Consider the following 22669-nt stretch of genomic DNA (forward strand, 5'->3'; position numbering starts at 1 on the left):
ACTGATGTGAGTCATGAGTTGCTTGGCAGGAAATTAAATAACCAGCGAGAGGTACAAAGACTCATTCTGCTCGGAGGAAATAACAACAACAGTTGCAAGAAGACATACTTTTAAGGAATAATAATTCTTTAGAAAAAGCATTCCAGCAATATCTGGCAAACGGGAAACGGGAGGGGCCCACGGGGAGCATATGTTTGTAATTCCTACTGTTCTCTGTTTAAGTTATTTTTGTACATTCTAATTCTGCAACAAACTCTTGTATCGCATTAACCATGCAGCATCTCTATTCTTAGATTTTTTTAAAAAAGAGAGTATAAACTGAATATTTACAAGTAGCTCAGTTGTTCCGCGGCGTGAGCCAAGCAGCTAAACTTTATAGCCCTGTTTGGTGTCATATAAAAAAAAATGGCCTTGTGTGTGTGTGTGTGTGTGTGTGTGTGTGTGTGTGCGCGCGTGCATGCGCGGATGTGTTGTGTGTGTGTGTGTGTGTGTGTGTGTACTGACTGAAGGACAGTTGGGTTCTGTCATGCTTTAGCCTTCCCCTCTCTGTCTCTCATGGGTGAGCAGCCATTGTTTGAGATGGTCGCCCCTGCCGCCCATGTACGGCCCGCTCTGTCCACTGCTGGAGATGACTCGGTGGCAGGGGATGAGCAGAGGAACCTGGCAAAGACAGAAAGCAAATTCAAATGTAAAGGCAGAAAAAAATAAAGAAGTAAAAATAAAATAAAATGCCGTTATTGCAAATAGGACACAAACACGGGTCCAGATACATACACAAGGTGCTTATCTACCTCTGTTTCTTCTTAAAGGAACAATTATTAATTTTAATGTAACATCACAGCATAGAAAACCCCCCCCCCCCCCCAAAAAAAAAACATGAAAAAGCATTCTGATTTGCAATTGAAAAAGCAGGCTGCAAAAAGTTTATTTGCAGTCTCCAAGTCATACAATTCAAGAATAATTTCAAATCAATACATACAGTTACCACCTACTGTAACTATGATTTCTTAGTAGATTATTGATGTGTGTGTGTGTGTGTGTGTGTGTGTGTGTGTGTGTGTGTGTGTGTGTGTGTGTGTGGATCCAGATTGTGGCTTTAAAAATCAACTGTTTTACAGTACATGGGCATATTCTCAGGTTGACTGTTTGAGGCCTTGATACTAGAAATGTATTATGTATGGTAGAATCCCAGATTTACCACATACATGTTATGGCATAAATGCACGCAATGTGAATCTGCACTTTTTTGTGTGTGCTTTTTATGTTCACGCAGTGTCAAAAAAATAAAAAAAATAAAAGCCACAAAGCCAGAAGTGTCTGGTTTGATCCTGCACAAATCCACATTCAGGGTGATGGCTGAGTCTTTGGGTATAAATGTTTTTCACTCTTTAATAGTGTAAAGCAAAGAAGCAATCAAAAATTAATGGGCAAAAACACCAGCAGGATGAATATTCAATGGCGAGGGCGTCAACATTAAGATCTGATAACCCTGTGATCATTAAAAGGAGGAAGTCGCTGGAGCGTTTACTCTTGTCTGCCAGGGGGGTCCCGACTTCTTTGTCAACTAAATGGCTGGAGAAAGATTAAACAAGCGAGCCGAGACCACTTCGATCACTGTGAATATAGAATAAGAATAGTAGCAATGGCATTACGGCAATAATTTATTTCCAAATATCCTACGGTAAATGTTGCCCTCATCATCGTACACTTGCTTCGCTTGTAGCTTGTTGTGGAGGGAATTTAGAGTTGTTGTAATACCTCCCTCAAGATCTAGGGGGCACTATCTACAGTTAGCTGCTCTACCCTAGGACTTCCTGTCTTAGGTAATATAGAGGTCTGAATGATGTTATTCTAGGCCAGTCCCCAGAGACAAGGGTAGGAGGAGGGGGGCTGGACCTAGAGCTCTGTTACTTTGCTTTTTTGTAAATAAATAATTTTCGTACTTTTTAACTTCTAGTTTATTGGTCTTTATTATGTTAGAATAGTCAATTTTACCACATTGTCATAGTGCGAAACAAAACATCGCAACTATCACTCTATTGCGTTGTAACTACACGGTTCCAATTTAACCAAGCGAGTCCAGAATGGACTGTTATCGTTATCCCGACTTGATGGCTGCACCTCCAGCCCTTTATAAAAGTTGGACGGTCCAGTGTGTTTCAGTTCAAATCCATCATTAAACCCTCTCCCATATCAACAGCAATAAAACTTTCCGAGCCCCAGATTAACCTTGCAGACAGAGAAATACTGCTCCAGCGTTCCGATCAATACTGTTCCCCGGGTTTGGAGGGAGAGCAGGGTACCCTCAAGGCCTTCGGATCTGCCTCTTCACTTGGGGGGCGGTGGGGGTGGGGGGGAAGAGTGCTACGCCGGACTTATCAATACTCAAATCCTGGTGAAGAAGAAGAAGTGCCACAGAGAGGCCAGGATCGATCGGGCCGGGCGCACCGAGCTTTTCACAGCTCGGGCCCGAGTGGAGCAGCGCTGCTGACAAGTAATTGACACTGACAATCTGACTGTGGATCTGTATCAGGAGCTGAGGGCTCAGCCTCCCAGCCTCCCTGACGAATGGAGAGAAATGTCTGTAAAACATGAGCCGGAGACATATTATACAGCCGTCCAGAAGCAATGCCATTGGCTAATGCAAACTATAAAAGTGCAGTGCAAAGTTTATTATTAAAATATAGTCACCTTTACATTAGTATTAGGGTTGATCTCCTGTATACTGTATTATTCCCTCCTTCCAATGGGGTGTACATTATGTTGATTTGAATCACAAAAAGACTGTCAAGAGGGAAGAGACGCTACTAACGTCTTACTGGTTCCATTGCTGTGGAAGTGCTGCGCTTGGCCTCACACACAGCACAGCACAGCACACCGGTGGCACCCGCAGCAGCAGCAGCACTACACTACACGGGCCGAGCTAAACGGCTCTTTGATCCAAAGAGTTTGATCAAAAGAAGACACAGCACTTGGCCTCTAGCCCTCCATTTAGTACACAGCAAAATGATGCACAGCAGCTTTGCTACAAGCAGCAGAGATCTGGAGCTCACATCTAACAGTAAGACTCCCAACAAAAGGGATGGGCTACAAATGGTTTAGGTATATCTTCCTTTCTCATATATTTTCATAATAGTACTGCAGTTTCCCCTCAATAACCTCCCAATTACTGCTTATCAATAGTAAATAAGGACGTTGTAGATGAATTAGGATCTTAATATGCTTTGCACAGTATGGGCCTTATAAGGTGGTAGTACCACCAAAGTTTTTTGGTACCACTAAAGCATAATTAAAATCATAATTCATGCACAACAACTTCTTTACTTATACTATCAATAAGCACTAATTAGATTAGAGATTATTGAGGGGGAAATCTTAGTTAATGGCCTAGTAGTTGTAAAATATGGTCCTGCAGAATGAGGCATTAAGAAGTGCTTTATAATGACTAATAAACAGCCAATAGGCTACTAATACTAGTTAATGGCGAATATTTGTACCTTAATTTACGGTTTCAACTCGACAACATAAACGTTCTAATTTGCGCACTAGCACCTCCTCTGGACGGTCAGGGCGCCTGTTCGGGGGGGAGGGGAACTGGGGGAATAGCGTGCTCCTCCCACACGCTATGTCCTGCTGGTGAAACTCCATGCTGTCAGGTGAAAAGAAGCGGCTGGTGACTGCACATGTATCAGAGGAAGCATGTACTAATCTAAGGCTCTGCCCAGATCAGCAGAGGGGGTGGAGCAATGACTGGGACAGCAGGGGGAATTGGCCGAGTACAATTGGGGAGAAAATGAGAGAAAATAAAATCTAACGTGTCCCCTGCTTACAGTACTTCCTGTTGCAGAGTTTGCTAGTACAATCACTGACAGGACAGAAGCTAAGTTCTATATTTTCACTGCTCACATATTTTCAATATGAAGTGTTTATTTATCTATCGCATCTATCTATCTTCTTCTTTAATAAGAATGAGACAGACTTTCAGCGGGTGTAAAGAGCAACCGTGCAGGTGACCTGATGGAGCCAGATTCTTTAATTAGGTGATTGCCCTAATTATCTCATCAGTGATGTCATCAGTGATGTCATCAGTGATGTCATGCTTCCTGGCTGAGGCAAAAGTTAAGTGATGATGTCATCAGTGATGATGTCATCAGTGATGTAATCCGTGATTATGTGATCAGTGATGTCATCCTTCCTGGGTGAGGCTATTGCAGGCCAAGCAGCGTATGTGAAGAGCAGTGGGCGAGCTGCAGGGCAGGCGAGCCCGCAGCAGCTGAGCTGCGGGCGAGGCCGCGCAGTGGCCGAGCTGCACATGCGAGCTGCGGGGCCAGCTCGTCGAGCTGCACGGTGCACGGGGGAGCCTAGGAATGCTTAGTATTTTTAAATGCACCAACAGTATAGATTAGTTACCACATCCTTGGGGGCTCTTAGGCAAAAACTTCATTACTGGGTTTTATAGGTATAGGTATTTTATAGGTATAAATATTTATACCAAACTTTCAGATCCAACATCTAGGATCTTAATTAATCCAATGTTTATAAAGAATGCAAACGTAAAACTTGAAAATCAACCCATGTTTAGATATAAAATAATTATGCGAAGCATTCATTTATTCTATACAAGATTGAAAAATGTTAATGTCTGATGCCATGTTTTCTCCTGTCTGACAACTTTTTTAATTGCTTTTTGATTTCCCCTATTAACTTACCAATTACCTCAATATAAACCATTATGTCCACACACAAAACGTACGGTCGGATGCAATATGCATCAAAAGCAAGTAACAAAACAAAAACTACCACCTTCCCTATCTGAGAAAATAAAGGAAATAAGCCAGAAGCCTGTCAATCAATGTCAGCTGAACTCACCGGGTTCCTCCTCATGGCCCCTCCCACTGCTCGCGCCGCCCTGGGGTTTCCCGCCATCTCGGCGAGACGTTTGTACGAGACCGTCTCTCCAAGCTTCACGTCCCTCAGAAGGATCTGCAACACGCGGCTGGTGAACGCGTCTACACCAGGAAGCAGGGGAGAGAGAGAGAGAGAGAGAAAGAGGGAAGGAGAGAAGAGAGGAAGAGAAGAGCAGTCCCTCATTTAATCAATCATACACAGACAACTGATTGAGTGGCTGATGACAAGGAAAACTGTGAAGCACAACAAGGACAATACTCCCTTGAAATAAACGACAGTGTTTTGCATTAAAATCAAGTTTGAGACATCAATAAATGTCTACAATACTTTTGATTATTATTATTTTTAAATATATAATTATTATTTTTAAATATATAATGATGTTTCTGAGATCCACTTCCTTATCAGAATGACTTGAACACGAGGCTCTCCGACGGCCTCTACCTCCTCACAGCACTCATTAGACGGCTAAATACATCATAATATTCCTCAATTTGACCTTAGAAATGGCATTAACATGGTACAGTAGCAGAAGAGTGAGAATATGATTTCTATAGCAGAAAAATCTAGGTTATGCTTTGAAAGGTCACAGCTAAAATTAAAAAAGTTCGCTCCTTCATTTAAAAGGATTAAGAGAGGCCAAAACCACGGCAAATCTGCTCCAGATTTTTAATAATAATAATTTGAATGTTGCACACCACCATTTGTGGCAGTGGGATGACTTTGAGGTTAATCAGACCAATTTGTCCTTTTAATTGCTTTCTATTCAGAGTCGATTCATTATATCATCTTCACTTAAATGGCGGAATTCTTCAAATCATCCGCAGCTTAACCGACCACATTAACGGCTTTGATTCCATTAGCACGTTAGCGGTAGCATTATCTTTTTCTCTCTTTTTTTTCTGGATTAGCAGGCGGGTGACTGAGAGGCCATGTTTGTACAGCTCCGATTTGCGAGGAAAAGGAAAAACGTATTTGAAAGCCGACGTCGCTCAACCTTAGACGACACTCCGACGCACGCGCGCTGCTCTTGTGCAGCGAGCGAAACAACACTTTTGCACAGCGAACATGATGGGGAACAATAGTCTCGTTATCAAGAGGGGGGGGGGGTTGAACCTCTTCTCGTATATAACGGTACATGTACTCAGTCATGAAAATTCAATTAGCGATCTCCCATTCTCTCTCATTTATATGGTCTAAGAGAGCACATGACAAGTGATCTATGTGAAATCCCTCTAAATTGGCATTGTATGAAAACATGTCACACCCCTGTCTCTCTTCTACAGAGTGAACATCCCGCGCTCCCCAGGCTCCCCTCGCTACCTTATAGTCACTCTCCGCTACACAAAGCGCGCGCGAACAAGGCAATTTGCCTAAACTGGGGGGAATAAGTGTAAAACCTAAAGGGGATAGGTTTGATTGATGCGCACCCATGTGAGTTCTTTGTCTTGAACAAGGCCCGTAGGTAGTGTTTAATAATTTTTCAGGTAATAATCACGCTGTCAACGAGATGACGGGTTCCCTACGCAGACAGACTTAATGTTATGAGGAGATAAGATACAGCCCTGAAATCTCCTCTATGCATTATTCCCCCCTCATCACGCGTGGATGTGGCCACATGATGCGCGTGGTACATATTGATATGGCTGTGTCGATGGTGGGTAAATGACAACATGGGCCAGACTGTGGGTAAATCCCTGTTGATGCAAACATTATGGACAAACAACAAAAGTCAATAGAGAGAGCAAAAGTGACCGCCTACTTCCTGCTTCAGCACTGTACCAGAGATTTTTATCCGCCATTTATTTTCCCATAGACGTTTCGTAAAATGCTTAGAAAAATAGTTTCACTTCGTCAAACCAAACAGTTCAGCTATATTTCGAATCGGGAGAGACCATAGAACATTTCACTCGGTCCAAAAAAAAACAAAAAAACATCATCGTTAAAATATCTTCTTTAAATGCAATTTTTTTAACGTTTTGGTCTGAGTGAAATGTTATGCGATATCTCCTGTTTCTAAATATATCTGTACCGTTTGGTTTGAACAATTTAAAACAATTTTTTATAAGCATTTTACAAAATGTCTATGGGAAAATAAATGGCGGATGAAAATCACTGGTAGTCCTGAAGCAGGAAGTGACGTTCTACTTCGGCTCTCTATGTCACAACGACAACGGCCGACAATGCGTTACCTAGAAGGAGGCGGCGCAACAAGCTGCTACACTGTATATATATATCTTACAAATCCGCAGCAGTTTTTCTCTCTCTCACAAGTCTTTGGACCTCCGGCGGTTCTGGACAAAAAAAAACAAGTATCGGCGCAGTTTTATCCCGGAGTACAGGGGTTAAAAGAACTTTGCCCTCATCAGCGTTAGTGACAGGGATTCCATGCGGGTCACTTGAGGTGACCAGCACTGATTTGGAGAGCAGTCCCCCAGCCCCATACTTCATAAAGAGCCTAATACGCTGTGTCTGGGGGTCGGGACCCTCTTTAGATGGGGTGCCGCCGTGTCAATTGTTTAAATAAAAAGTTGAGAGGAACCACTTACATGTTTACAGACATCCCATAATTATGTCACAGGTCGTTACCTGAGCGCGAGGCCAGGTGATGGCTTGGGGGGGGGGGGGGGGGGGGGCACCACACCGCCGGGCCTGGATCGACCCAGACTCAAATCGAATGGATCTTATGATTACGATGCTATTGACATACAGTATTATGATTGATTTGCTCACACAATTTTGTGCAGAAGACCAATTTGGAAAAAAAAAAAAAAAAACAATATTAATAAGAGAATGAAAGAGCAAATTGAAATCCGCTGGCCTCGTTAATGATCTCGTATGATGTGGAGAGATGACTTCCAGCTGACAGTCACCTCACATGTGGCTGTGAGAATGAAGAAAGACAATAGTGGAAATGCAGGAAGCTCATTATCCTTTGTGTCTAATGGGAGGGAGGACTTGACTCCCAGTCAAAGTGTCTCTCGAGTCTTGAGGGGATCCATACTTTTGAAGGCTGACGGGGCGCTGATGATTCTCTGATTATTCGATATTCTGAAAACGTTCATTTCCCTAATTCCTCTCCACATCACAGGGGCGCGTCCTGGCGCGCGTCTCATCTCGCCCTGCGCTGTGCACAGGGGGAGGTTCAGCCTCCTGCAGGAACACAGTCATTTGGGGGCTTTGAAGAGCGCCCTTCCCCCCCCTCCCCCTCCTCCTCCTCCGCCCGGGCCTCCCCTCCCCTCCCCGCACATTCCCCGCGCCGCTTACCGAGACTAAGATCCTCTCGTCTGTTACATATGGATGTATAATTAATGAGATAAGAATATGCATCGTTTTGAGGAGCCCGCGATGATGGTGTGGTGTCTGTGTTTTTTGGAGGAGGCGAACGTGAGCACGCGCACGCACGCACGTGCACGCACGTGCACGCACGCAGGAGCACACACGCGCACGCGCATCGCTCCTCTACCTCAGACGACCAAACTCGCGTGTGATGTTGCGGCGCGTGACAGTACCGGGTACAGAAAAGTGCGCCTCACATCTCCTTTCATGTCACCTCTGTTGCGCGGCTATACGGTGACAGCTCATATGAAAAGTGGCTTGTTTTGTCAGAAACGTGTAAATAAACATGGCAACGCTTCAAGTGAAGGTCACAACTCAATATTACATGACACGTGTGTGTGTGTGTGTGTGTGTGTGTGTGTGTGTGTGCTGCTGCTGCGCGAGCGCTGTCGCACTCAGGTGCTCCCCCAAGATAACTGAGCAAACAAAAGTTGGTTGTCATAGATTGTAATGACCTGATTAAACTTGTATTCCCCCCCCCCCCCCTCCTTCCCCGTGCAGGCAACCGGCTGCATGACTAGACTGACTAGGAATGTGTGCCGCCGCGGCATCGAGGAAATATTATAGGAGGAATATTTGTGAATCAAAAAAAGGAAAAGAAAAGAGGAAAAAAAAAATCTCTATTTTCGTTCTCTCAAAAGACAAATACTCTCGATGCTCGCGTTTAACCTTTTTATACCGGAATGGCCGATGGTTCTGACTGCTGAGAGCAATCCAACCCTAAACCCCGGTGTTTACCGAGCCCCAAAACAACAGGCGAGGGAGAGAGAGAGGGAGGCGCAACGCGGCACCAATCACCTATTCAGATCAGGTACTAATGAAGAATTCCATCTATCCTGAAATTTAATTAAAACCCCATAGACTTCAGATGCGATGCGATTTGAAAGAGCCCGGGGCTGCTACACAAGCACTTGGTGGCGAAGGGAATCGCACTGAAAGTTGATATCGTAATTGGTCCTGATGTATTTTCTGCATTGGCTGTGCGGGAGCGTGGGACTGCTCTCGCTGTGCGCGCGGGGGTCTCCGCGGAGTACCTGCTCATTGGAAATGCCATCACTCAAGCACTGCAGATCTGCATGAAATTAGAGAGCGGCTAAGACCTGATTGCAGGGGAAGAGAAGAACAATTGTTAAACGCATATATTAGAGTTATTCTTTTCCCAGCGTAGGTGTGTTGCTTTCCCCCCCCTCTAAGTGAGTTCTGAAAAATTTAAAGTTAAAATGCAATAAGCATTCCCGGCGTAATAAAGAAATCGCCTGTAATTGTTTTGAAAACGATGTGAGTTTATGATTTGGTAAAATGAGTTGTACTGTAAGGCCCCCTGTGTGTTATTGCTCGTTTCCTTGACCCCCCCAAAAAATGCAAAGTGTAGCTCATAATTAATCCCCCAAATTTCCCCTTTTAATGCCTTCAAATTAGACTCGAGTGTCACAGGTACCAGTTGAAAAGGACACTAATTGTCCGTTTTTCGGGTTCTTTCGTTTCACTTTGCCGTAGGTGGCTGGTCAAGCCAACAATAAGCTCATTCAAACTTTACTACCATTCACATGTTCTCATTAAAAAAAAAAAAAAACGCACTTCCTGTCTGAAAAATGTCAAGAGTGGAATTCGATCAGTTTCAAAGAATGTGCCAAGAATCATGGGAACGCGTGCCAAGACTAACACGCGTGGTAAGAGCTGCCACAGATTACTGAAGCAAGTTACAGCTCTGTGTTCTGTTCTCCCTCCTCCGCTCTCTCTGCGCTCTCACCCGGGCTCTCTCCGTCCCCTCTCTCTCTCTCTCTCTCTCTCTCTTTCTCTCTGCACAGCTCTCTCTCTCTCTCTCTCTCTCTCTCTCTCTGCACATGGCACAGCTCTCTCTCTCTCTCCCTCAGCCATAAAATACTTCATTATAGCACACTGAGCCAGTGAGTGTAAGTGATGTAACTGACAATTAAGAGTGAAAGGCTGATCCCAGTCATGGCTCTGCAAATATTTATCCATGACAGACCTCCTTGCAGGGCGGGGTGGTGAAAGGCGGGGAGCGGGAGACTCCCAGCGGTCTGCGGCGCGCTGAAGTACGCCCGGAGCCATACGACGCAGCGCTGCAACTCCGGGCCGCTTTCCGCCGGGCTATCGCTGACCACACAGCTCAGGGGGGCGCCGTCGCTCCTGCAGGGGGGATATAACACGGCGTTGGAGGGGGAAGGGGGGGGAATCAGAGAAGTAATCATAATAAAGAATTCTCGGGTTGAACAGTGCTAAAAATATGTCATGAGGGTGTAATAACATGCCACGGAGTGACACAGATGCCAGATGACATAATTTGCCGAGTGAAACAAGAGGTGTTAATCAAGACGTGTTTAAAATCAGAAGTTATGCGTGTTTTTTTTTGTTTTTTTCTTCGTAGGCATGGCTCGTGTCATGGCGGCGGCGGCGGCGGCTGTGACAAGTTTGGGAGCTGTGAACGATAGAAAGAAGTTTGAGAAAATAGAGCAACAGTAATCCTGACGTTCGTTACAGCGCGCCTATTTATATGAAGCACGGAGTGATAAAATATGAAGGAAAACATTGTCAGCTCATCAGAAATGGTGTTAACATATTACTTCAAACACACTTTGAGGAACCATAACCTGTTTTGAGTGTGCGGGGGGGGGGGGAGAGAGAAAAAAAAAAGCGGTTTTCGAAAAGTCTCGCAGCTGTTAGAGAAAAAGTTAAGAGCACAAGAACAGTTTCAACTCTGCTCGGGTCTAGTTTATAGTTCACGACGAGAATAAATGTGTGGGGTTTTTTTGTTGGCCAGAGTGGTGCCAGCCAGCAACCATCTGCACTTGACTTGGACATGCATCTTAGCATGAGTCGATGCTTGGGAGGAATTTGCCGATGGTTGAGTTGGCATCACTTAACAGCTGAATGTCTCTGCCGCTGCTGACCACCCCCCAGGTCAACGCAAGCAGCCTGACCCATATTTGACACTTAAAGACCCTACTGGGAAGGTCCTCCCTTAGCATGTGCATTACTGCAAAGTGGACCTCAAGCTGTGTTGAGGATCTAACGCGGGCCGCCCCAACTCCATTAACTGGTGTACAGGACTTATAAATAAATAACATCGCCGTTTAAGTGCCCTTTTTTCAAAATGGTCTTATCCTGTATGGTATTAATAATAGACCTTTACTTTGTTAAACACACAGACCGTCTCTCTCCTCCTCGCCCGTTAATACATGCAGCCAACATGGCCCTAAGTGTTTTTACACTTCGGCGCCGGGTCACAGTTTGAGCAGGCGTTTTATATTGGACATGTGAAGCCCGGGGTTTACTGGACTTGTTATGACGGAGCGGGTCCGTTTTCGCACAGGGAACCACTCCGCGCCCGCTCGTTTGTGGGCCGTGTGATGGAAGTCTCCGGGGTGCCGTTTAACACTGGGTGTAAATACAGTAAAAGGTGTAAATACTCTCATTTCTAAATAAACCACGGTCGGCAGTTTATAGCAGAGCGGCAGGAAAGCTGGGAAAACCCACCGGCGGGTCCTGATGCTGAGACCCGCTCAAACAATGGCCATGGCTCATGGCAATCTCTGTCGGCATGGGTGAGTGCCCAGCCAGCCCCTACTTGTCATTGTCTCTCCTTCCCCCCACCACCACCACCACACTCCACCTCTCCCTCTCTCCTTCCCACCACCACCACCACCTCTCCCTCTCTCCTCCCCCCACCTCTCCCCTCTCTCCTCCCCCCCACCTCTCCCTCTCTCCTCCCCCCACCTCTCCCTCTCTCCTCCCCCCCACCTCTCCCTCTCTCCTCCCCCCACCTCTCCCTCTCTCCTCCCCCCCACCTCTCCCTCTCTCCTCCCCCCATCTCTCCCCCATCTCCTTCCCCATCTCTCCTCCCCCCATCTCTCCCTCTCCTCCCCCCCAACTCTCCCTCTCCTCCCCCCCAACTCTCCCTCTCTCCTCCCCCATCTCTCCCTCTCCTCCCCCCCAACTCTCCCTCTCTCCCCCCCCACCTCTCCCTCTCTCCTCCCCCCATCTCTCCCCCCCCCCCAACTCTCCCTCTCTCCCCCCCCCAACTCTCCCTCTCTCCTCCCCCCATCTCTCCCTCTCTCCTCCCCCCATCTCTCCCTCTCCTCGCCCCCAACTCTCCCCCTCTCCTCCTCCATCTCTCCCTCTCCTCCCCCCCACCTCTCCCTCTCTCCTCCCCCCCCATCTCTCCATCTCTCCTCCCCCCCTCTCTATTTCTCTATCCTTCCCCCACCTCTCCATCTCTCCTCCCCCTCTCTATTTCTCTATCCTCCCTCTCCAGCTCTTTTGGCTCTTCACCACCTACCCCCCCTTCAATGCCTGCCCCCTCCCCCCCCCCCACCTGCCCCCCTTCAACCCCCCCACCCCCCTCTCAGCAAGGATCTTCAGGCCACTGTTCCCTCTCCACCACCCCCCCTCCCCCCCCCCCTCTCTGAGAGGATGTTCCAGCCGCTGCACACTGACAGCTCGGGGATATTGTGTGTGGAAATGTTCCTGTTGGACCCGCAGGCCCCTACAATCTACCGGACAAAGGCTAGAGCACCTTTGCTTAAGGCTGGGCGACCTTTGACCCTCCAACTCACACTTCACACTTGTCACTGTGGCTAATTTTTCCCTCCTCCCCGTCCCCGCAGTCCTCGCACCGTTACGGATGCTCTCCCTGCTTTAAAGGTGTTTTGAGTGATACTACACTGACAGTGGGTAAAAGTTAATGCGATGCAGGACATGTTATGGCCGGTAAACAACACGCAACATCACAACATGGCTTTGAGCTGAAGTCTGTCACTGCTTGCTACAACGCTGAGGGGGGGGGGGGGGGGGGTTGTTTTTTAAAGAGCGGTTGGGCAGCGGCGGTTTCGCTGCATACGTCGGGCAACGTTTCCAGTGTTGCTGCAACAAAGCACAAATCAACCTGCGTGGTTATGATCTTTATATGATCTTTATAGAAAGCAAATTGGCAGATTAGAAATTGTGCCCTTGATGTGAGAGATTAGAGATGTCTAATAAATGTCAGTCCAATTACAATCAAACTCTCAAAGGAGAGCGTCTTATTGCAATGCTACAGTATATGTGACTGTTCCCTGTTTGAAAACCAGCAATTATAAATGATATCTGTATTTTTTTTTTATGTGTTGAATAATTGTGCTTCACTAAATGATAAATAAAATATGTTTTTTTTTATTAACCTATCTTTTGACTGGTTAGAGACTCATATATTTTCATTATCCTGTGTAGGCATTCAGTATTTTTTTTATCACAGGTAAGGAAATAAGAAACTAATTCTAAACTAGGTAGCATTTTGCTGCAGTAAAAAGAATATTTCCCTTGATAGAAGATTGTGATTTGAGAAAATTTCTAATATTGTGCTCCTGTCACAATCAATTTCCAATTACCATAAATCATTGCTGCGTAAAGTGGGAGTCATTTGGAGTGCTACCTATTTTCTAACTCTAATATAAAGAATGAATTGAGAGCATTGCTGTAACTGTTCGGGGGTTATTTCATTCATCCTGGAAGAAACAATCAAAAGAGGAAAAGGAGATGAGCATATGGAAGAAAAAAAAGGGGGGAGGGGGAGAAAGCTGAGATTCATTTTGACAATTCCTTTTGGCATATTCCGCGTCTCTAGTTGCACACTTCTTCTTCTTCAGTGTGACTTTTTCCATCGACTTCGGCCATGAGAATGAAACAGGTTAAAGCACACGATCTAATTGAAAGGAATCATAGCGGTCTGGCGAAGGGTGTAATGGTGTAGTGCACAAAAAAGGGGGAAAAACTCAGAACTCATGCCTCCGCCCTTTGAAGCGTGATGGCGCTCATCCCGACTCGATCGGCTGTCACTTTTGACACTGCCTGCCAGAGTTCTCCTTCACCGATCATGGGTAACATGGCGGGTCAGAGGATGAAATAGAAAAGGCCAGGACCAGTCCAATATTTCCCCCCAGCCATATAGCCGCAGATACTTAACTCGCAGACGTCAAAGACTCAAGAGAGCGTCCCAGCCATATAGCCGCAGATACTTAACTCGCAGACGTCAAAGACTCAAGAGAGCGTGAAAAAAGCCTAAAATGACTGAATGTCTAAAAAGGGGAGGGAAACGAATACAGCATGTCTCTATGAATGTCAAGATCCTGATGGTCTCTGAGCCGGAGGGCTGTGATACAATTGTAAGCCACTTGCTCAATGCGGCTCGTTCAACCATTTGAAGATCATTCAGATGCCTATCCGGCTACTGCGCCACTAAAGTCCTTCAGATGCCTATCTGGCTACTGCTGTGGCACTCAAGTCCTTCAGATGCATATCTGGCTACTGCTGCACCACTAAAGTCCAGAGCTTTCTACTGCTGCACCACTAAAGTCCAGAGCTTTCTACTGCTGCTGCACTCAAGTCCAGAGCTTTATACTGCTGCACCACTAAAGTCCAGAGCTTTCTACTGCTGCACCACTAAAGTCCAGAGCTTTCTACTGCTGCACCACTCAAGTCCAGAGCTTTCTACTGCTGCACCACTCAAGTCCAGAGCTTTATACTGCTGCACCACTAAAGTCCAGAGCTTTCTACTGCTGCACCACTCAAGTCCAGAGCTTTCTACTGCTGCACCACTCAAGTCCAGAGCTTTCTACTGCTGCACCACTCAAGTCCAGAGCTTTCTACTGCTGCACCACTCAAGTCCAGAGCTTTCTACTGCTGCACCACTCAAGTCCAGAGCTTTATACTGCTGCACCACTAAAGTCCAGAGCTTTCTACTGCTGCACCACTAAAGTCCAGAGCTTTATACTGCTGCACCACTAAAGTCCAGAGCTTTATACTGCTGCACCACTCAAGTCCAGAGCTTTATACTGCTGCACCACTCAAGTCCAGAGCTTTCTACTGCTGCACCGCTCAAGTCCAGAGCTTTATACTGCTGCACCACTAAAGTCCAGAGCTTTCTACTGCTGCACCACTAAAGTCCAGAGCTTTCTACTGCTGCACCACTAAAGTCCAGAGCTTTCTACTGCTGCACCACTAAAGTCCAGAGCTTTCTACTGCTGCTGCACTCAAGTCCAGAGCTTTCTACTGCTGCTGCACTCAAGTCCAGAGCTTTCTACTGCTGCGCCACTAAAGTCCAGAGCTTTCTACTGCTGCTGCACTCAAGTCCAGAGCTTTCTACTGCTGCTGCACTCAAGTCCAGAGCTTTCTACTGCTGCTGCACTCAAGTCCAGAGCTTTCTACTGCTGCTGCACTCAAGTCCAGAGCTTTCTACTGCTGCGGCACTCAAGTCCAGAGCTTTCTACTGCTGCACCACTAAAGTCCAGAGCTTTCTACTGCTGCACCACTAAAGTCCAGAGCTTTCTACTGCTGCACCACTAAAGTCCAGAGCTTTCTACTGCTGCGCCACTAAAGTCCAGAGCTTTCTACTGCTGCGCCACTAAAGTCCAGAGCTTTCTACTGCTGCGCCACTAAAGTCCAGAGCTTTCTACTGCTGCGCCACTAAAGTCCAGAGCTTTCTACTGCTGCACCACTAAAGTCCAGAGCTTTCTACTGCTGCACCACTAAAGTCCAGAGCTTTCTACTGCTGCACCACTAAAGTCCAGAGCTTTCTACTGCTGCACCACTAAAGTCCAGAGCTTTCTACTGCTGCCCCACCAAAGTCCAGAGCTTTCCGAGTGGTAAGCTGCAAGGAATGCTTCCTATTCCGCCCTGCATTCCCGTATTTCCGAATAAAAAAAAACAACAGGGGCCGGATTAACGGCTCTCTAGACATCCGACAAACTCTTATTAGCGAATGTCCACCAACGAGGACGCGGCGCTCAATCCAATACATAAAGGTGGCGGTTAAAATACTGCCGAGTCGGCAACAAGGCACACAACAATTAGGTCTTCTCCCAACTGGCTAGCCACAGGAGTCAGTGAAGGCATGTATTACGAGAGCCTTAACTCTCCCTCCATTATGTAGCGTATCCACACACACCCCGACGCAGCAATGTTTATCTACAACAGACTAGCGAGCAGTTTCAAATAGCGTTTTTAGCCCCTATCCTCAAGTGCCACAGTAAGAGATTCCAATTACTCGAATGGTAAGGAGCCAGTGAGGGAGGCATAAAGTACATTAGGGATAGCCTGTAACTGCAGGGACCTTTTAGAGGCTCGACTGAAGAGGACCAGGAGACTGTGGGGGGGACAGTGACCCTGCATGGATAGCCTCTGTCAAAACTTGACCACGTCAAGCACAAAGGCATTATGGGAATCCGGTGTCACCAAGTCCTAATTACTGTCTGTGTTCGGAGCAAATTACTGCCTTGTTCCTCTGATTAGCGAGGAGGCTAATCTTCACCTGTGTACGCCAGCACTGCTGAGGGCCCTTGAGTGTTAGCGCTTCGTCTTCTGTAATTTATTTTTAAATCAGTGCCCGCTCCCAGGAGTTTTGAGTGTTTTGTTGTGAACCGCTTACTATGATCCCCACCGCCGCCCCCTCACCCCTAAATCCTTCACTAAATCCTTGTTTGGTGCCGCAGGAAGATAAGCAAGAACAACACTTGGGCATAATTGACTCGTACTCCTCTCCAAGATGTCAGCAGCCGAATCGTCTCTCTCTGCATATTGCCTTAGTATGTAAGGCACTGTACACTTCTGCATGTTGCAGATACAGAATCCAATCAAGCTCGGAGACAAACTACAGCACAACGCCTAGCGCTGTAGTAAACTTCTCTGCAGACGGGGGGGGGGGGGGGGGGGGGGGGGGGGGGGGGGATGCTTTTAGCTGCCTCTCTGCTCCGAGCGAGAGGCATCGCCCTGGAGGTTCCGTTTCGCAAATCACAACATTTGCAAAAAAAAAAATGCATCTGAGGAATGAGTGAATGTCAGCGTGGGTCTGGTCCGCCTGCACGGGCGGGGCGGGTTTACAGGTAGTGTGTTACACAGGTGTTGGTTTACTCAGGAAATGGCACATGCAGCCTGATTGGGACGGTCCCGCGAGACGGAGGCACAAACAGAGAGCGCAGATGGGTCCGGGGGGCCAGGGGGAGCAGCACCTTAATGAATACGCAGCTGAGTACTGCACTTCACCACATGCAAAACACAATCCTAAAGGCCGCGGTAAAAAATAGCACAAAAATCATCTGAATATGATTGCACGATGAATAATTCATATCATTTCTAAAGGGACCGTGTCAAAGGCTCTCCGCCTACTTTATTGATGATTGCATTCAATGTCTCAGCATTTGTATGACATAGCACTTTAGTTACAACTGCTACAGTTTAGTTACAATTGTAAGCAGTTTGTTTAGGGGCATAACTGTGTCCATATCAAAACTAGGGCTGGGCATTGTGGGCAATATATCGGGATATGACATTACATATCGTCTCATCATCCTTCATATGGTGATATGGCATAAGTGTTGTCTTTTCCTGCTTTTAAAGGCTGCATTACAGTAAAGTGATGTGATTTTCTGAAGACTGTTATAGCTGTTCTATTATTTGCATTTAGCCACTTAGTCAGTATATCCACGTGATGATGATTTATCAAAAATCTTATTGTGTGTAAATATTTTGTGAAAGCACCAATAGATCATCCCTACAATATTGTCGCAATATCGATATCGAGGTATTTGGTCAAAAATATTGACATTTGATTTTGTCCATATTGCCCAGCTCTAACGATATGCAAATAAAGCACATCTAAATTAAGTGAAATTATGCACTCAACTGAATACGAGAGTGAGAGACAAAGAGTGAGAGACAGAGAGTGAGAGACAGAGAGTGAGAGACAGAGAGTGAGAGACAGAGAGTGAGAGACAGAGGGAGGCAGAGAGTGGGAGAGAGCGAGAGAGAAGAGGGAAATAAGTTGTTGATGTGGTTGTGGTGGTGTGTTTCAAGCACACCACGTAAACAGGCCCCCCGAACACAAAACACATTTACCATCCTGCGATTCAGTGTGAACCAGGACATTGATTCAGCGTGCGACGCGAGTGTGAGAAAAAGCATAAACGCATGGGCTCAGATATTTCACACTCGTGTTGGTCGTGTGTAAGAGCTGTTGTGACAGCTTGGGTATTAGAGCCCCGCGCTGGATAGATGGAAAAATGGCTGGCTGCTTATGAATGCCAATGTGACGGGGGTGACGGCTTTGACGCACAAACACTCCACCTCGGAACAATTAGGCTGTTCTCAGGCCCCCATCCAGTGTTGTGGCTGATAATGGAAAGCTGTGAGGATAACTGGTGATAAATAGACTTTAACACCCTCCTGCTTAAGAGCAATGCAGTCCTGCACTCCTCTCATATGCTTAACTAATCATGACCATGGACAGCAAATTCATACAAAAGACTAATTACTGTTGTACTTCACTTCAGTCTCAAAGGCCTCTTATATAAGGACTTGGGGGTTCTGCTGCCTCCTTTCTCCTCTTGATGGGTATTTTTTTTTTTTACAAGTAGGCCTCATGCTAGACAAAAGCGTTTAAAAATCGGTGATTGCTTTCATCCGCTTTAATTACATTCAGAAATGGCATTTCTGCGACATAATACAGCCCTATTGTTTCAGAATTATCTGGCGTGGGGAGTAAAATCTACAATATTTGACGATGCTCCCCGAGCTAAATCGCCTCTTGAAATTGAAATATGCTGCCGAAATACAAAATAAAAAGCCAGCCTTTGCTGCTGATATACTGGAAGCTCCTTGGCTTTCTCGCAGAATGCTATTATTATGCATATCCAGGTAGAAAGTTAATTAACCCAAAGCTTAAGCTAATTATGGTAGCAGAATGCTATCAAGCAAACGCTTTCAGTCAGACAGCTGTCCAGAATTTCATTTGCTAATCATTTGTCTTTTGCCGGAGCATATGGTACATTTCCCCGCTATCACAGGAACAACAAACAGATGAAAATCATTAACTAAAAACAATGTGCAATGTGGAAAAATCAGACACAGATTTATAAGGCTTTGTGTCAGAGGAGGGGGGAAAAAGGCGGATTTATGGCCTGGGAAATACAATGATAATTTTCGGTTTTAGCCACTTAGGATTTTAGGCAGATCACATGACCCACGTGTGCTGGGAATTCAGATGCACAAATACATTGTTTATATCTATATGCAAATGAGACAGAATGTTTATTGTTTATCCGTGTAATGCTAATTACAATTTTCTATAGGAGCATATGCAAAGAGCTTATTCTTAACCATTTTTAGCTTCTAACACATTTTGTGTCTGCCCCCCCCCCTCCAATATTTTTATGTTGTTAAAAACAGAAATACCATACCTCCGAATTAAATCAATTATTTTCAGGAAAATGCTTCATGCATTATTTTTTCTTCCTCTTCTTCATAAAAACACATCATAGCGGCTGTTAAAGGGGTGATTGATATCAGCATTGCCTCGCGACATTATCAGGCAATAAAGGCTACTCAGGGTCTAATGCAACATGTCATACACAGGCTCCTGTAGTACATTTCTATTGAGGACCTCACAAGCTAAATTGCTTTTTTGCGGCTCCCCCACATCTCAGCCAGCTTGACAGACAAATTGATCAAAGCACTGTAAAATAATATGCTCAGAAAATGTCTCGGGGCAGGAGTCCAGCCCTTTTTTCATTTTTCACCCTATAATAAAAAAGTGCTCTGTGCTTGCCTCTGTATTATGTGTCTGCTACTCAGTGTGAAAGAGGCAAGAAGCGTCATATTTCAGATAATAGTAATCTCCTGTAAACAAAATGCGTATCATTTTTCTGTGAACGCTGTGGCCATGCTAAACTAAGCAGGATGAGGGGGGGGAGGGGAGGGGAGGGGGGGGGCTGGTTAACAGGGAGACTGGTGCGTAGGGCCCCAACAGGGGTTGTTTCAGATGTAATGAATTTGTTCATCTGATGGTGCCTTCAGGGCTGTCGTTAGACTGGCAGACGAGGTTTGATTTCAGGCAATGTTCCTAAGATCAGTTAGGGAGCAAAAGGGGCTTGAGACGTTTCTATTAGAAAGAGCTGACGGTCATGGTGCGTAAGCAATGCTTCAAGGGCGTTTATGTAGCTATAATGGCGTTTATCAATAACTATCTATCAATGCCACGATTCATGCTTTCGTGCCGTGCCGTTTCGGCACCAAACCGAGAGTGAATTTTTTTGAAAACGCAGAAAGAGGAAAACACAGTCGTCGTCGTCGTCGTCGTCGTCGTCTGAGCTTTCAGAGCTTTGACTCACTTCTTAGATATGGAGGTCCCGCCTGGATGTTATGCAAAGACATTATCTGTTGCCTTTTACCCAAAATATGCTCTCAGAGATCATTTATCACACTGACTACCTAAGCCTATAGCACACCACAGCCAAAGCTGGAGAGAGCCTTGTTTAGTATGTCATAAATAAATCAATGGAACTGGCTGATCTGAACTATTACTGCTACAGGCGGGCTTTTGTGAGATCTACATGTAAAGCCGGTTGCAAAGATAAGCCTATATTTTGTCACTTTATCTCGCCTCCCTTAATGCCTGTTTACATTGTGTTACTCCATAGATCTGAGCCCGGCTGTAGTTTCCCTATCCTGCGTGACAATAACATTATATTCAACTGGTCCTGATAAAAATCTAAACAGTTTTGCCTCTCACACCTTCGCCAACATACAGAGAGAGCGCAATGTAATCGAAACTACACTTATGACCGACATAGCAAATGATATTAAACTGAGAAATGATCTACTGATGCGAATCATTAAATTCATTTGCATATTCCTACTGAACCTGAACACACAAATTAAACCCTGTTCAGAAAGGAGACGGAGAAAGGTGCTTGCGCATGGTTACAGGACATCTTCCATAATCAAAATTCTATATTATTAATTTTCTCACATCAACTCATTAACAACAAGTGGAATCTTTTTACTGCTTGATGAATTTTAGGAAATAGCAGACAGCCAGGAAGGAAACACATGTTGAGGTCTAATATACAAGGTCATTAATGGGTTTCCATAAATTAGAATTTGCCATACATTTTCAAAAGGATAACTTCCTATCCGGGTGCATTTGGAAATGGTTTAATTTCCCAAACCATTCAAGTTGATCAAATGCGAATCTGCGATACATGGATATTTAATTTCAATCTAATCAAAACTAATCTGAGATGTAGGAGGTGGACCTGTAAAAATAAGGAATAAGTACTTATTAATGCTGATTTTAATCAGTTCCAATCGCTTCAGTAAAACTGTCAACATTCCAACAATTTTGAGGGATGGGGAGGGCATGAGATGCAATCGCATATTAGATCTCGGAGTGCTGGTTGACATTCCAAACTACGGTGTACAACTTGGAAGAAACATAAACAAAATGGGAAGGAACCAGGCCACGCTCCCCCCATGGCCTTTACTGACCCTACAGACTGGAGCTCTAATCAACTCCCCTGTGGATAATAAACAAGTTATTTTTCCTGAAATTTCAAATATACTGCTGCGGGAAGAATCACAACCACATGCCATCAGAAATCTAATTTCAAGCCCAACTGTATTCGAGTGCCCCTCATATTTCTCCGCGCCGGCTCATATTTGCCCAACTTTCTCCGGGATATTTCTTGTGGGATCTACAAAAATGCCCTCCTTCCGATGAGGAATGGTGGCACTCCATCACGGGGAGTGGATGCTGTCTCGCCTGTAAATTTCACACCTTTGTTCATCACGTCACCGGGCCCCGGCTGTTGTACGCTACCTTTCAGCAGGTGCGACATCCATTAGGATCTGTATGGTGTGCACACCATTCTCACATCCGCTGACTTGGATCTTCCCCAGGGGGCTCAGCAATGAGATGGTCTTCTGAGTGCACTGGCTCTCCCTCGGCTTCTTCATCTCACTGCCCTGCTAAGGGAGCACAAATTACACCCGGTTCATTGATATATTCCTGTGCTAACTTTCAGAATTTCCCACACTATTTGCATTGAATGATCTATTGCAAAGCTAGCGGGCCACCTCCAGATGATGAGTTACATATTTGAACACCTAGCCTCCAAACAATGTCATGATTTGACTTGATCCCTACATTACTATCCAATATTTCTTTTGTGCATGGAAAAGTATACGCCTATCTAACCAATAAATCGCCCATTTTTTCCCCCTTTCTGTTCTATATATCACATAAATGAGAAAAACAATGCAGTCTGTTCCCTTGTCTGGTGGGGGATTCCCAAGATAGCTCGACATTATTTTCAATCCGTCATTTTTGGTTGATGGCCGGGATGTTTTTCTAGCATTAAATTTGTTCCTTAGGGTGCAACTCCGATGGGATTCTGCTTTCCAGCCCTTAACAACAGCAAAAACGTGCAGCTTTTCTGACGACTGAGATGGATACTGGCAATAACCAGACAGCAGTTTCTTTTTTATTTTTACTTTGAGGGAAGGAGAGATGATTGACTATGTTATATGTGAGTTTTTGAGAGATGGGGGTTATAATAAATAAAGGTCACATTGATTGTAAAGGTTTCAACCA

General features: G+C 45.4%; 1 protein-coding gene across 1 annotated transcript in view; it reads right to left on the minus strand.

Moving 5' to 3' along the window:
• LOC310789493 (methylated-DNA--protein-cysteine methyltransferase-like) overlaps nucleotides 1-22038 on the minus strand; it is a 109936-nt gene extending 87898 nt beyond the window's left edge. Inside the window, exons 1-4 of the mRNA XM_083651138.1 lie at nucleotides 21896-22038; nucleotides 10238-10398; nucleotides 4870-5009; nucleotides 505-660 (exon numbers count right to left, since the gene is read on the minus strand). Coding sequence (XP_083507264.1) covers nucleotides 532-660; nucleotides 4870-5009; nucleotides 10238-10398; nucleotides 21896-22032 — 567 coding nt within the window. The 5' untranslated portion in view covers nucleotides 22033-22038 and the 3' untranslated portion in view covers nucleotides 505-531. The remainder of the gene's footprint in view (nucleotides 1-504; nucleotides 661-4869; nucleotides 5010-10237; nucleotides 10399-21895) is intronic.
• Nucleotides 22039-22669: the final 631 nt, after the last annotated feature.

Source organism: Poromitra crassiceps (assembly GCF_964638095.1).
Source record: "Poromitra crassiceps genome assembly, chromosome: 14".
Lineage (NCBI taxonomy): Eukaryota > Metazoa > Chordata > Actinopteri > Beryciformes > Melamphaidae > Poromitra > Poromitra crassiceps.